General features: G+C 36.5%; 1 protein-coding gene across 1 annotated transcript in view; it reads left to right on the top strand.

Moving 5' to 3' along the window:
• Positions 1-13,255, top strand: part of GABRG3 (gamma-aminobutyric acid type A receptor subunit gamma3) — a 311,230-nt gene that overhangs the window by 174,623 nt on the left and 123,352 nt on the right. Inside the window, exon 5 of the mRNA XM_088530388.1 lies at positions 90-172. Coding sequence (XP_088386514.1) covers positions 90-172 — 83 coding nt within the window. The remainder of the gene's footprint in view (positions 1-89; positions 173-13,255) is intronic.

Raw genomic sequence — 13,255 nt, forward strand, 5'->3', positions numbered from 1 at the left:
TTTGGAAGATTACCTAAGGTTATCTAAGTGGCTCCTTTTAACCTTTCCTTGTGCTGATGTATAGTGACAGATAGATGGTTTCTCCACAGGCTTACCATCAATGCTGAATGCCAGCTGCAACTACATAATTTCCCGATGGATGAACACTCATGTCCATTGATATTCTCTAGCTGTGAGTACTGCTTTGATGCTTTATTATTGTATGTAAGTAATGTGTAGAAGTATAAGCGTATTTTTAGTTTCTGTCAGTTTGTTCATCTGTTACACAACCAGTTGAGAGGATGTTAACTTTGCTTAAATACACAGGGAATTTTTTGTTTCTTCTCTAGCATTCCTGGCATGGAGTCGTCATTAAATTTTCTGTAAATTTATTCTGTTGTTTCAGCCAGTACCAGTACTTTTTAGCTGATACTTCAGATATTACAGTCACAATTTCGTATTCATGCCAGTCTGGGCTATGTTGATCTAGGAAATCAAATGACATGTAATCAAGAAAAGAAATATCCCTATCTTGTGCACCCCTGGGGACAAGCTCATACACCAGTTATTGGTGTAGGCACCATACACCAATAACTCGTGTAGGTACCATAAATCTCATTTTACTGTTATTGCTCAGCAATTCCAGTAGTCCCAGCTGCATTGTATTGTATGTAGTATTGTTGGCTCAGTTAAGATACACCTAATGGATAGAACAAATATGTTGTTGAAATGGATGGGAGACAAAAGTCAGTAGAGTTACACTTGAGGTTTAATATTACAGCAAAGGAAGATTCTCTTCCTGATGATTCATTTGAAAAAGCTTGAGAGCTACCAGCTCATAGAGACACCTGCAAAGTTTTGCAATACAAAGTGATATAATACAAATGTTTTGCAAGCATTTTTAAAATGGTCTTCTCTGAAGATTTTCCCTTTGATAAACTCCAAGTGTCAGGATCTGTGAATGAAGGGGAAATGTATTATTTGGTCTTTCTATTTTTGAAACAGTATTCTTTCTGCCATCCCATTAAAAGTGATACAAGACTAATTCTACTCAATGCTTTTCTAATAGTTATGTTACTATGATGGGCTGTGGTTTTAATTTGTGAAAAGTGCACTGGCAGTCATCTTTTAGAATCAATTAGAAACAGGATTTGGATTTCAGCTGATCCAGGGCATGTTCCTCCTTTTCCCCAGGATTTTTTTTTTCCAGAGAAATATGCCAATGTAAACAGCTGCCTTCCCCAAAAAAGGTTTTCATCACTTCTTTGCTGTTTTTTATAATTCTGTGCATATATGTACACAGTTCTGTACTTAATTCAGATGTGCGCACATTGTGTGCAAATATGTGGATATGTACATTGAAAGGAATGGGAGGTAGATATCTCCTGAATAAACTTTCCTGCTAATGAACAGTTGTCACTCAATTCTACACACCTCAGCTAAGTTTACTCACTGCAAAAAGCTGTCTTTGCCTTGAGGCAATCTACTGGTGATGTGTTGTAGACTAGAAAAGGAGTTACTAGAAAAGGAGTGTGTGATCTTAAAAAAATACATCCCAGTGTACAGATCCTAGTTAAATCTACTACATAAATATGATAGATCCTGCTTTAGCAACATCTAAAGAAGAGGTTGGACTATAATAGGCGGAGAAGTATCTTCAAATCTTATCTTCATTTGTTGTTAATAATTAGACAGTTATGAAAATAAATGACATTTATGAATGCAAATAAATTACGCTGTTCTTTTTATTATTATTATTTCAAGAAACAGAATATCAGTTTGAATTTCAGAAGGCTCAGTTCTATAGCAAATTTTCAATTTACATCTTGATTTTGAAGAGGTCCCTCTTAATTTCAATCTGTTCAATCAGAATCCTTCTGATTTTGAAAACACACGTCTTACCATTAAGGCAGATAGAAATTACATAGGATAAAGTAATAGTTGAGCATGTTCCAGTTTGTTTTATACATTCAAATTATAGTTTCTTGCCAGGTATAGCAACACTTGGCTGAATATTAAAAGTTTTTTATAGCTTTGTCAACCTTTTAGCTCATGTTGATAAAAAGATCTTGTTTCTCTAAGTTCATGCTGATTTTCTTTTCCTTGAATGCTCTTAGCACAGCAATATTCATAATAGTAGGACATCTCCTGTGTGATTTGTTTGTTTTCTAACTAACTCAGTTGTGTTCAGCATTACATACATAAATTTGAAGTTACGTGATATTTGGTGGGACTAATGAAGTAAATGATTAAGTGAATATATAAGTGATTGATTACTGCTAGTTAGACAAGTTTCTGAAAGAACAAGTTTATTACAAACTGAGATTTCAAGATGTGTCCGTGAATAAAACAAAAAGCTAAGTAGTCATGGAATTCATGTCATAAAAGCACTTCCCTCTGCATCCCTTTCTTTTGTTGCCCTGCAAAAGGACAAATCTTTAGACATTCCAATCTAAACAGGCAGCAATAAATAAATAAATAAATAAAGAGTTTTACAGAACATTCCCCACATTTCTGCATACACGTGAACAGGGTTGATATTTTTAAAATTTCATTTTTATAGGATTCCCCTTGACGTTTCAGAAATGTAAAGCTAATCTCACATTGTGCCAACTAGAGCAAACACCCTAACCACTTTGTTGCTTTGGGAAATCTGATATTCCTTACCTGGGAATACAGAGATCTGCTTGGGCTGGTTGCTTTGAAGAATAAGGAGAAAGCAGTAGTTTAAGAAAAAAAGAGACCATCTCAGTGTACTTATACAGGTTGCTAAAACATACTTACCCTTTCTGGTAGGTCCAGAAAGAAAGGCAGATTATCTTATGGAAGATTATTTTTGGAACATGCTTTTTATTCTCTTCTAAAGTGATTTTTGAATATGTGTTTGTGGATAGAGCTAATGAGCACCTCAGAAAAACAATTTTGGGAGAGACTGTAATTCAGGTAGCATCTCAATCACAGCAGTCTGTACAGTTTCCTGACCTGCCACTCAGGGACCCCCCTTCAGGCACTCTAGTCTCTTTGATTATAGGAATTAGGAAATATTGAAGCTAAATTTGACTGACATAATGAGATGAATTACCTGATGTATTAGGGCACATGTCAGGTGTGTGTTTGTTGTCACAGTCCTTATGCAGATGCATATTTGGCAGACTGCTCAAATGCAAGGGCAGCCCAACATCAGTACATAGAAGCAAGGCTGCTTGCATGTGGCAAGGATTCCTTTAGGGAATCCTCCAGAGAGTTTACAACACTGCATGATTTTAAAGACATTGCATGATATTAATGCTTGTTTGCTGATGGATGTGAAGAAAGAATCAATGCTGTGATCTGACCGCAATGTAGCAAACGTTGATAGATTTTGCTCTGGATGATTGCATTCTTTTCATATGTTTATAAAGTACTAAGTACTTTTACCTAAAGATTTTCTATCTGTGTTGCACTTCACTTGGGCTAATTTATCCTCCTGAACTGAGAGAGGGTGCTGCACTGCTTTTGCTATTTAAGTACCTCATTAAACCATCTTGGTTATTTCTATTCTGCACTGATTTGATGCAACCTAAGTTCAGGATTCCACCAAATAAAAGCTTCATAGAGATAGCTAAGCAGCAGTGAGGAAGCATAGGTATTTTGTCTAGAGGAGGATATCAGTCTGAGAATATAAAATGAGACACAGGCAGCAACATGCAGGCTGGAAATGAAAAGTTAAGCACTGTGGAGTTCCTTCCAAGGATATTAAGAATGTTTGAATTTTGTAAGGAATTGGAAATGATTGGACAAGTCAGAAAAAAATGCATTGGTAGCTATTAAAAATAAAGAGCTCACTCACTCCTTACTAATATCTCTTATTCTTTGTTCACAGTTAGTGAATTTTTTTCAAATGAAATACTAGGCAAAAGAAAAAATAAGAATTTGATGTCAAAGAGCACCACTGCCTGCTCCTTTAGCAGCTCCCTGTTCTCTAGAGCATCAAGTGGCTGTGTAGCTAAACTGCTAAGGGAGCCCTTTTCCAATAGAGTTGCCACAAAATTAGTTTCCACCTGTCCTATAGAGTTTTATTTTGGAGTTTTCTGTTACTGGTGAGACTGTTGAATGTTCTGTATTTTCTTAATCTACTTGGGCTATGCTCACTGCAGAATAATTTGATCTACATATGCGGTCAAGGTAGTTACTTTTCAGCCCAGCCACAAATCTGCCCTCTCCTCTCTTCATCCATGTGCTCAAGATTAACGTCAATCTGTGACACTCCTTCAGGCAACAGTGTATGGCAGCCCCACCAAAATGAATTTGACAAACCCATTGCAGCTTGTTCAGAGCATCTGTTTAACCACCTTATAAGAACAAGTTATTTATAAGGAACTTAACAGTTTGTGGAAATCTGTGGTAATTATGTAGCTGAGTCTGAAACAACCTGCAAGGCCAAACTCAAAGCTTTACCAGCTATAGCAAGATTGAGTTGCAGTGCAGGTGCAATCGTAAGACTGAGTTAACTAAGGTTGGGTTTGTTTGCCTTGTTTTTCTTGCCAGTATTAAACTTTGTGTTGTTCTTAGTGTTGTTGTCTGTTAACACAAAAATGTATTGACTTATGCAATAGAACCAAAATTACTTGTAGCCAAATATCTATGTTTTCCAAAGTGAGAGAGAGTTGCCTATGATCAGAGCATTGACATAAGGAAGGAAAAGATGGGCAAGTCTAGAATTCTATTCCTACTGCTAGTAATAAAATGTATACACAAATTTTCACAAACAATCCAAGTGCTTTCAGTTCAGTTGAAAATAGGAGAGAACAAAATTTCTAGCTATATGTGAAATGCATTTAAAGAAATCATCCAATTCCAAGACAATGTTTGAAAGAAGCAGATTCCCTCTTTCTAAATATAATTTCTGTTCAATCAAACCTTTTATGGATATACAATTTAGATGATCAGTACTTTGAGCCTCGTGTTATTAATTTTCATGGGGAACTAGTCGACATCACCAATTTTAATTTGTTCCTTTATTATTACTTCCTGCCAAGAAAAGCAAATGTTTTTTTTAGTGCAAATAACTCTGCTTTGTTTCGTCTTGTGTATCATCAGTAGTACCATTAACAAAGTGTGAGGGCAGAATTTTACTCCTGAGGAAGAACAAATCACAAAGAACACACCTTAATGTTCATATTTCAAGAGGAGATACTGGGAAGGTATTAAATCATGCAGAAAGAACCTTAATCCAAATCTGAATTTCCCGTCTGTATTCTCTTTAGTGGATTGAACCAGATCATGGGACATCAATGGAATTCTTGATTCGGGTTTTGTGACAAACATTTTAAGTTATTGCAGCTTTTTCCTTTTCCCCAGGTAAGAATTGATGTACTGGAGTGCATGGATCCTTATTTCAGGCTGTCTTATTTCAGAGAATAGTCAATACTAAGACTTACAGAGAGAAAATGAAATGCGTCTATGAAAAATTTGTCCCTTGAAGGTTTTTTCCCAAATCCTATACTCTGCTGATATGACTTGTATAAGAATGTGAAGCATCTGTGATAAATCCCCCATCCTGATCATTATCTAACTCTTCTCAGACCAAGGCTTATTACTATTGCTGCTGTTGTTACTGCTGCCTTCTTCTGGTCTTCACTATTTTCGTTATACACTTTGTTTTAAATACTTTGACTGATGTGCAATGCAGTATTCAAAGAGAAGTCAACTATTGCAAAGATTTAGAATGAGTACAATGATCCTTTTTGCTTTTGTTAACTTGTACTGGTTTTTTTATAAGGTGTCCATAGTGATACCTGTATGTGATTTATTTGAAATATATTATAATCTTATGTGAGTAATTCAAAATGTTCTTTCTTATTCTGAATGTAATCTGCCACTATTTTGTTCAGTTCTTAAATTTTCATAGGTTTCCCTGAAATTCCCCACCGATTCTTCCTTTTAATTTAGCTGATACATTTATGACATATATTTATCTAATTCACTGGGTAGTATATATCCTTTTTTTGTGTTGCATTTTTATGTTGAGTATCTTAACTTTTTATGTTCATTCATTTTATAGTCAAGCCAAGACTCATGCAAATCTTTGTATCTGGAAGTTCTGCTAATTTTTGTTTAATTACTTCAGTAAGATGTATTATACATTTGTGAGATTGTCCAGATTCATCCATAGTATAAGTATATTCACTGTAATTTTATGCTTTCTAAATTTAATTTGTGATGCCTTCATGCCAAACTAACATATTAAACTAACAGATTAAACTAAATATTAGTGTGGCACTCATTCTATACATTATTACTATATGGTTCTAAGCCAATTCCAAATTTATACCATACATTGGAATACAAGAGCTACAGACGTTAAAAAAAGGTCAGTAGTCACCCATATGCACAAAATATCAGTTTAGCAAGAAAGGCAGCAAAACTTCCTTGATGCTGCAGGTTATTCATTGACTTCCTGATAGAAAGTGATAGAAAATTAAAGATTTCTATTTTTACTTCCAGGAAAAATGGGCCCTAGCGTAAAATTTCAGCAGCTGCCAATTAGAGAAGCCTAAAATGCTCAACTCTTTAAAAAGTTTAAAAATTTAAAAAACTTTCCTGTAAGCCATTTTTTAGCCAGAAAGTAGATACCAGACCAAGTTATTCCATATGGTCCCAGGAGAAACCAAGAAAAAAAGCATGAAGCAAAGCAGGTCGCTCTGTTCATGACTGACAGATGAATGCATCAGAAGGCACTAGCATCCATCAGTCATTGTTAACTCCCATGACTTTATCACAGAGTTTGTGATAGTTGTTGTTTACCAGAAGCCAAAACCTCTGTAAACACATTACTCCCTGATAGCATGAGATGTTTTTTACTGTTAGTGGGATTTTGTTTGTTTGTTTGTTTGTTTGTTTTTAATTTAACAGTGTGACAGAAATGCACCAGAAGAAGTTCCACAGGCAGGAAGAAAATGCATTTTCCCAAAAATGCAATACAAGGCACATTATAAACTGCCTATTAATGTTATTTTTATTTCTTCACGTTTTCCTTGTTTGCAAATGATATGGAGAACCTGATCTATAGTTTGTAAACTTTTGGCATCACTGTGTTTGCAGCCTTTGTCATGCAGTGGTCATCTCTGTGATATCACACTCCTTTGCATCATGTATGAGAAGGAATATTGCTTTTGACACTCCATTAGCAACAGTTGCATCACAGAATGATGGGAGAGATGATTGCAAAATAGAAATGTTTTCCCTCTCTCTGTTGTAGAGTCATAGCAATGCCTTTTGCAAGGAAAGAATTGGATGTATGTAAGATGAAAGTGCCCCTTTATGGGTGTTTTATTTCAAAATGAGCAAGCGAATTGAATGGCTTGCTTAGTCAGTCTTTCACTGACTGAATCAATGGTCACAAGTGCTCATACTCTTACTAGTGCTGTGTGTAGTTCACTCCTGGTTGAATTATGAGCAGATTTTTATCTTTACTTATTAACTTGTTTCTTAGGGAAACTTCCTAAGGCACATTCCAAAGCGTATTTTCCATTTTATGTGCACTGGGCGATTTCATATGCTTATTTGTAGTTCCTTTTCTTTGTTGTGTTAGATTTTTACAAATGCTGAAATAATTTCATGTATTCATTCCTGACTGAAAGGTACATAAAAAAATCACATTAAAAATGAAAGTACCATTCAAAATAACACACAAACAGGCTCAGATTTAAAGTTCAAATCACACTCCCCTGCGGAAGTTTCCCTTCTTCTTCCCTTATTTGCACATTTCCAAAGGCAAGAGATGAGTTGCTGCACTCCCAGAATGTTCAAACTAATCTAGTCCCCTAGTAAAATACATAGCTTACTTTTTAGGAAACAAAAAGTGTTTAGTTTTCTAATTACTGTAGTTGCTGTAATATTTGGATTTTTTTTAAATAAAAATTGATTGTACTATTGAATTTGGTAGCAACACTGAGGGTATAGCAATATGATTACTTATTTCCATATATGTCCAAATTGCACAAACTATTCAGTTGGTTTCAGTGGCATTTTATGGGAAATATAAGAACTGAGGCAAAACTGCTACCAAGAGTTGAGAAACTGTTTGGAACTTTGAGAATGAAGAGATACAGAACAGGTGTCAGAAACACAACGAATACAAAGAAAAGTCACTGGGGAGATGAGAAAAGAAGAACAAGGAGAGACCAGAATCTCCAAGGTCAGTTAGATAATCTGAAATCTCCCACAGAAGTGCTAAATAAAGGGGCAACCATTGACTGTCAGATTGGATGAATTTTAGCTACAGCCCAGTCAATCCATGTTATTTTTGCTTGATTTGACTGACCAATGATAATGAAGTTATTAGGAACCATCAAAGGTTTTCCTACAGCAGATTCAAAAACCAAATGAGAACATCAAGCCCTCAGACCATGAGTGTTATTTTGTTAATTTTGTTTACTTTTAACATGGACTGGCAAAACAAGGCAGTCTGGAAACATGAAACATTACCATGAGAAAATCACCCTTTCTTGCTTTTATTTCTGCAAAATTACCAGAAATCCAAATCACCAGAGCCCACACAGCTAAGAAAGCAAATAAGTTAATGCAGAGGTGAAGCTTTGCCCATTGCTTTATTAATAATTAAGGTTAGAGGAGGATGAGAGAAATGTCATCTCTATCTGCTCCCATTACACTAATGTTGCTAAGGCTTGATCCCTTGCTAGGAAGGGCAGGTGTGTCTCTTTAAAAGCTAATTAACTTTGTGTAATAGGCTGCTGTATGACTGCTAATAGATCTGTAATCTTTTTTCATAGTTGGGTAGCATATGTCTGTCAAAAAATATGGAGGAATTATATTTTCCTACTACATACTCTCTTAGGCAGGCAGACAAAAAAAGCAGGGGTAAGGCTAAGATGGGAGAAAAGAGTAGAACAAATTGAGATAGCAAATTGATTTCTAACATCATTTTAAAATAAATATTTTTATGACCTCCCATGCAATGCAGATTGTTGAATCTTCTTTACATTTTTTTAATGAAACACTGTACTTTTTGTATAGATAAATGAAGATATCATTTCTGTGGAATAGAAATTAAGTTATGATTTAATATTCGGCTTAGCCATTCATATTATGAAGTTATTCTTTTTCTACCTAATTTTTTTCATGTATGACTTCTGGCAGTCTTACACTGATCTGTTTCAGCTCAGCCTTTCCCACAAAGTCTTTACATTAACTAAAGAATACATAGAGCTATACATACATTGACTTCCTCTCCTGTGGAAGTTGGCTAAATTAGAGAGCTGTCTAGAACATACTGAGGCTCCTTTCCCACTCCTTGTACGTGAGTTTCTTTCCTAGGGAAACCAAAGCATGATGGGGAGGGCTGAGATGTGACTTTATTGTGTCCTGATAGGGGTTAGAATTGTCTGGGGTATGTGGGTGGGAGCTGAGGAGTTCTCTTGGTTACACCAGTTGAGAGGTAACCATAATCAGACTGGTTGCTTCATTTCACGTGTTGGTCTTGTACTAGCAGTTGCAATGGTGTCTTTTCTGAACAAGTTTAGTTGCACTTGTCTCCCTTTTTGCGTTGCCTGAGTGCATCAGTTTGTGGGAACATCCCAGTCAACACCAGCAGTCTGATTGGGCATCTGCATTTCTTCCATTTGGAAAACTACCGTAAGTGAAACATCTACAGACTCATTCAAACAAATCTTTTTTTTTTTTTTCCAGCAAGTGAAATGAGTTTAAGTTCTCAGAAGTTAGAAGATGCCATCGTTGTGCTTCTATTTTCCTCCTTAACAGCATTGGCTAGTACAGAAGCATATCAGCACCATCTGGCTCTTGACTTAGGGCCCTCGGCAAGGAAGAGTTGGGTCTCAGGACATTCTGTTCCATGATGTAGGATATATTAAAGCAATCTAAATTCTTAATCGAAAATGTTATTTTGCTGGACCATAAGAAAACAATATGTGTGAAAGGCTGAGTAGTGCTTGATTTGTAGATAAACATCTTAGAAACAAGGATCCACAGATCTCACCATGTTTTATTCCAGTTTTGTCTTCAGTAAAAATGTTAGTAACACAGTAGTATAACAACAACAACAGCAACAAACTACTAAGAGTCTACTTTCTTCTCACTCTCCTTTTCTCTCAGGCAAGCATCTTACACACATGTACACACACATCCAGAAGAAAAAGAGAGGGCGAAGAAACAGATATGACAGCTTTTAATCTTTTCATTACTGCCAGGTGCTCTGTTACTAAGGTAGTAACCAATGTGCAAGAAAAGACTATTCCTATGAAATATAAACTTTTTTTTTTTTGAAGAACATACGTTTCAAATTCCTGAAAGATTGTAGGTCCTCAACAGAAAGAAGTTTCCAACCTGTAACAGTCTGTGTTTCCCTAGCTCTGAATAGGGTACATTCATTTCGAATTTCTTGTCTTATAAGAGCAATGGAAAAGTTCTGAACGTACTTTTTCATTTTGACTGTAAATAACCTGACCATAAACCCACTGGCTATTTAAAATCTTTTCCATCATCTCTCACTCTAATTTTTTCACTGCAGAAGAGTTTATATGAAGTATATATGCATAGTGTATTTCAAAATGTAGCATCTGAGGAAAGATAATAGCTATTTTGCAGTTTCAGAGCCTCCTGTGCATTTCTTTGACAGGCAACAAAAAGACTATCATAGCATTTAGGAAAAAAAAATGTTAAGGATTTAGAACAAACAGTCAATGTTGTCCACATTTTGACTGTGGCAGGTCAGTTGCCTGTTTTCAAGTTAATAAGAAAAGAAATAGCACTAGGTGTATGCTTGTACTTTACAGGTCTTTTCTTCCTGTATTGATTAACTTCAGATGAAGGAAGCTTTGTCCACGCCAAATAAGTGTGGACAAGCTGTCTTTTAGTGACGACTTTCAACAAAAGGGAACTTTGATTTGAAAGTTGTATTTGTTCTCAGTGGTTGTCTGAAAATCAACATTTCAATAAGACAACATTGCTTGCCTCTGGCAGCCAGCAAGGGCAATGACAAGCTCTTAGATAAATGTTTCTTATGATTAAAAGGAAACTGAGATATTCAAGTGTTTCATAACACACTATTTCCTTTATTTCTTTTTGTTCCCAATATCTTTTGCTGAAGTCCAGGCTTGAAATCTTTTAAGCTTTTCTTGTCTAACCTGCCCAAGACTTCAGAGAGACAGATCCCAGCAGACTTGCAACTTCAAAGTTGTTTGGGGGATTTGTACTGTAGATTTCTATTGATTTCCTTGCAAAATATCACAGTATTTCTTATGTCAAGGCTTTGCAGAATTGGTAGTCAAAAACTCTGATCAGTGGCACTGTTATGTTTCAAAAGCTAAGCAAGCTGAGAGTAATCACAACTTGTATGGGAGTTTAAGAAGGAAAATTGAAGTGCTGGAATGTGATTCCAGAAGACTTTTTTTTTATAATCTTGTTATCTGTGATTTATTACATCCATGAAAGGATATCTTCCAGTTATATATCAAAACAAAATGCGTTAACGGCCAATAGTAGTAACCTTTAATGCTTAGCTACTTTAGTAAAGTGCACAGCAGAACAATGAGACTGGTCATAAACTGAAATGAGAGAGGTCTGACTGGACATAAGCAAAAAAAATTCACCAAGAACAGTCAAGCATTGGCATTGGTTGTCTACAGAGGTTGTGTATTCTCTGTCCTTGGAGGTTTTCAAGACACAGATGACTAAAGTCTTAAGCTACCTAAACTGAATTCAGTGCCGACTCTGTTTTGGGCAGGAAATTGAACTAGATACGTTCAGAAGCTCTTCCAGCTTGCCATGGTAGATCTTTTTCACATTCTTTGTCAAAGGACAACAACAACAAAAAAGAAACTTTTAAAAATGAAAATTGCTGCAACTACCAACACTTTATTTTTTTCTGAATGACTGAGCAAACGCCATGAAGTAGTAAAGTTGCTTCTGCACTTTTTTATTGTACAATGATAGTTAAAACCAGCTTTCACTGATATATTATTTGCAACCAGGTAGGTTTCTGTTGGTCAAGACCTGGGACTGAAACACCAAAATTTCCACAGGAACTTAAGGAAAAATTTCTTGACAGTGACGGTGATGGAACACTGGAACAGGTTGCCAAGAGAGGTTGTGGAGTCTCCTTCTCTGGAGATCTTCAAGGCCCGCTTGGACGCAGTCCTGTGCCACGGGCTCTAGGTGACCCTGTGTGTGCAGGGGGGTTGGACTAGATGATCTTTAGAGTCTCTTCCAACCTTAAGGATTCTATGATTCTATGATTCTCCCAAAGATTAATAAAACTGGTAACATGTTTAAAAGTCAAGCAGGATATGGCATTTTCATGTGTTTTTCACTAGAGCTGTGTCTCCTCTGTGCAGACTCCAGGAGCTCCATGGGAGCTGCCAGTACCTGCCATAGCTCCATGGGAGTTCATCTTCCTACTCACTTACTTATCAGCATTTGCACCAGAGCAACATGCAATGATCCTGATGCCAGCAATTCCTTCCACTCAGCTTAAATTGGGCACTAATTCTTGTTCTTGTTGCAGGCCAGATGAGATTTTCCCCCTCTTCTCTGCCACCTATTCAGTTCCCACAGAATCATCTTTTACTTTCTACCATTTTCTTCAGGTATTTGAATATCCCTATCTTCTCTTTCGCTTCCCCCCTCCTCTTTTTTTTCCTGTTTACCCCTTTTTCTCTTGTTCTCCCTCTACTTTCCAACTACTTTTGCCTTCAGCCTGTTTTATCGCACCTTTGACCATTTCCTTTATCTAACTGCCAGATCCTTCATTCTTTTCTTACATGGCCTAGTTGTGGTCAGAATTCACTTCACCAAGTATGGCAAGGGAAGATGCTCCTTCCAGCTTATTACTTCTTTGGTAAGGAAGAGAAATAAGTTGAGAGGCAGAGATCCTGCCAGAGAACTATAGGAATAGCCCCCAGAGTTTGTCTCTAGCTTGGAAGGTCAGGGAGGCTGCAGAGCAGTGACAAATCTCAAGTGACACATGGATGGACAATCATAAGGCACAAGGGAAGGAAAATTAGAAAGCTGATAAAAGGAGCCCAGGAATGACTAGAAGAAGACTTAAGGACTAGAAAATCTATAACTGGTTGACAGGCAGAATAAGGGAGTCCCTCTGGTGTATTTGTTACACAAATGAGGAGGAACTGATTTGGGGCGTGAGAGTCAAAGGCAGTCTTATCTGCAGGAAACAATGGCAGGACTTAAGAACCGTAAGAGAAGTGAGCAAGACAAATAGTGAAATCACTGCTCTGGAGTTCAGTAGAGACTTTTGATT

Source organism: Tinamus guttatus, unplaced genomic scaffold (genome assembly GCF_059628265.1).
Source record: "Tinamus guttatus ecotype Peru unplaced genomic scaffold, ASM5962826v1 Tinamus_guttatus_pri_ptg000369l, whole genome shotgun sequence".
Classification (NCBI taxonomy): domain Eukaryota; kingdom Metazoa; phylum Chordata; class Aves; order Tinamiformes; family Tinamidae; genus Tinamus; species Tinamus guttatus.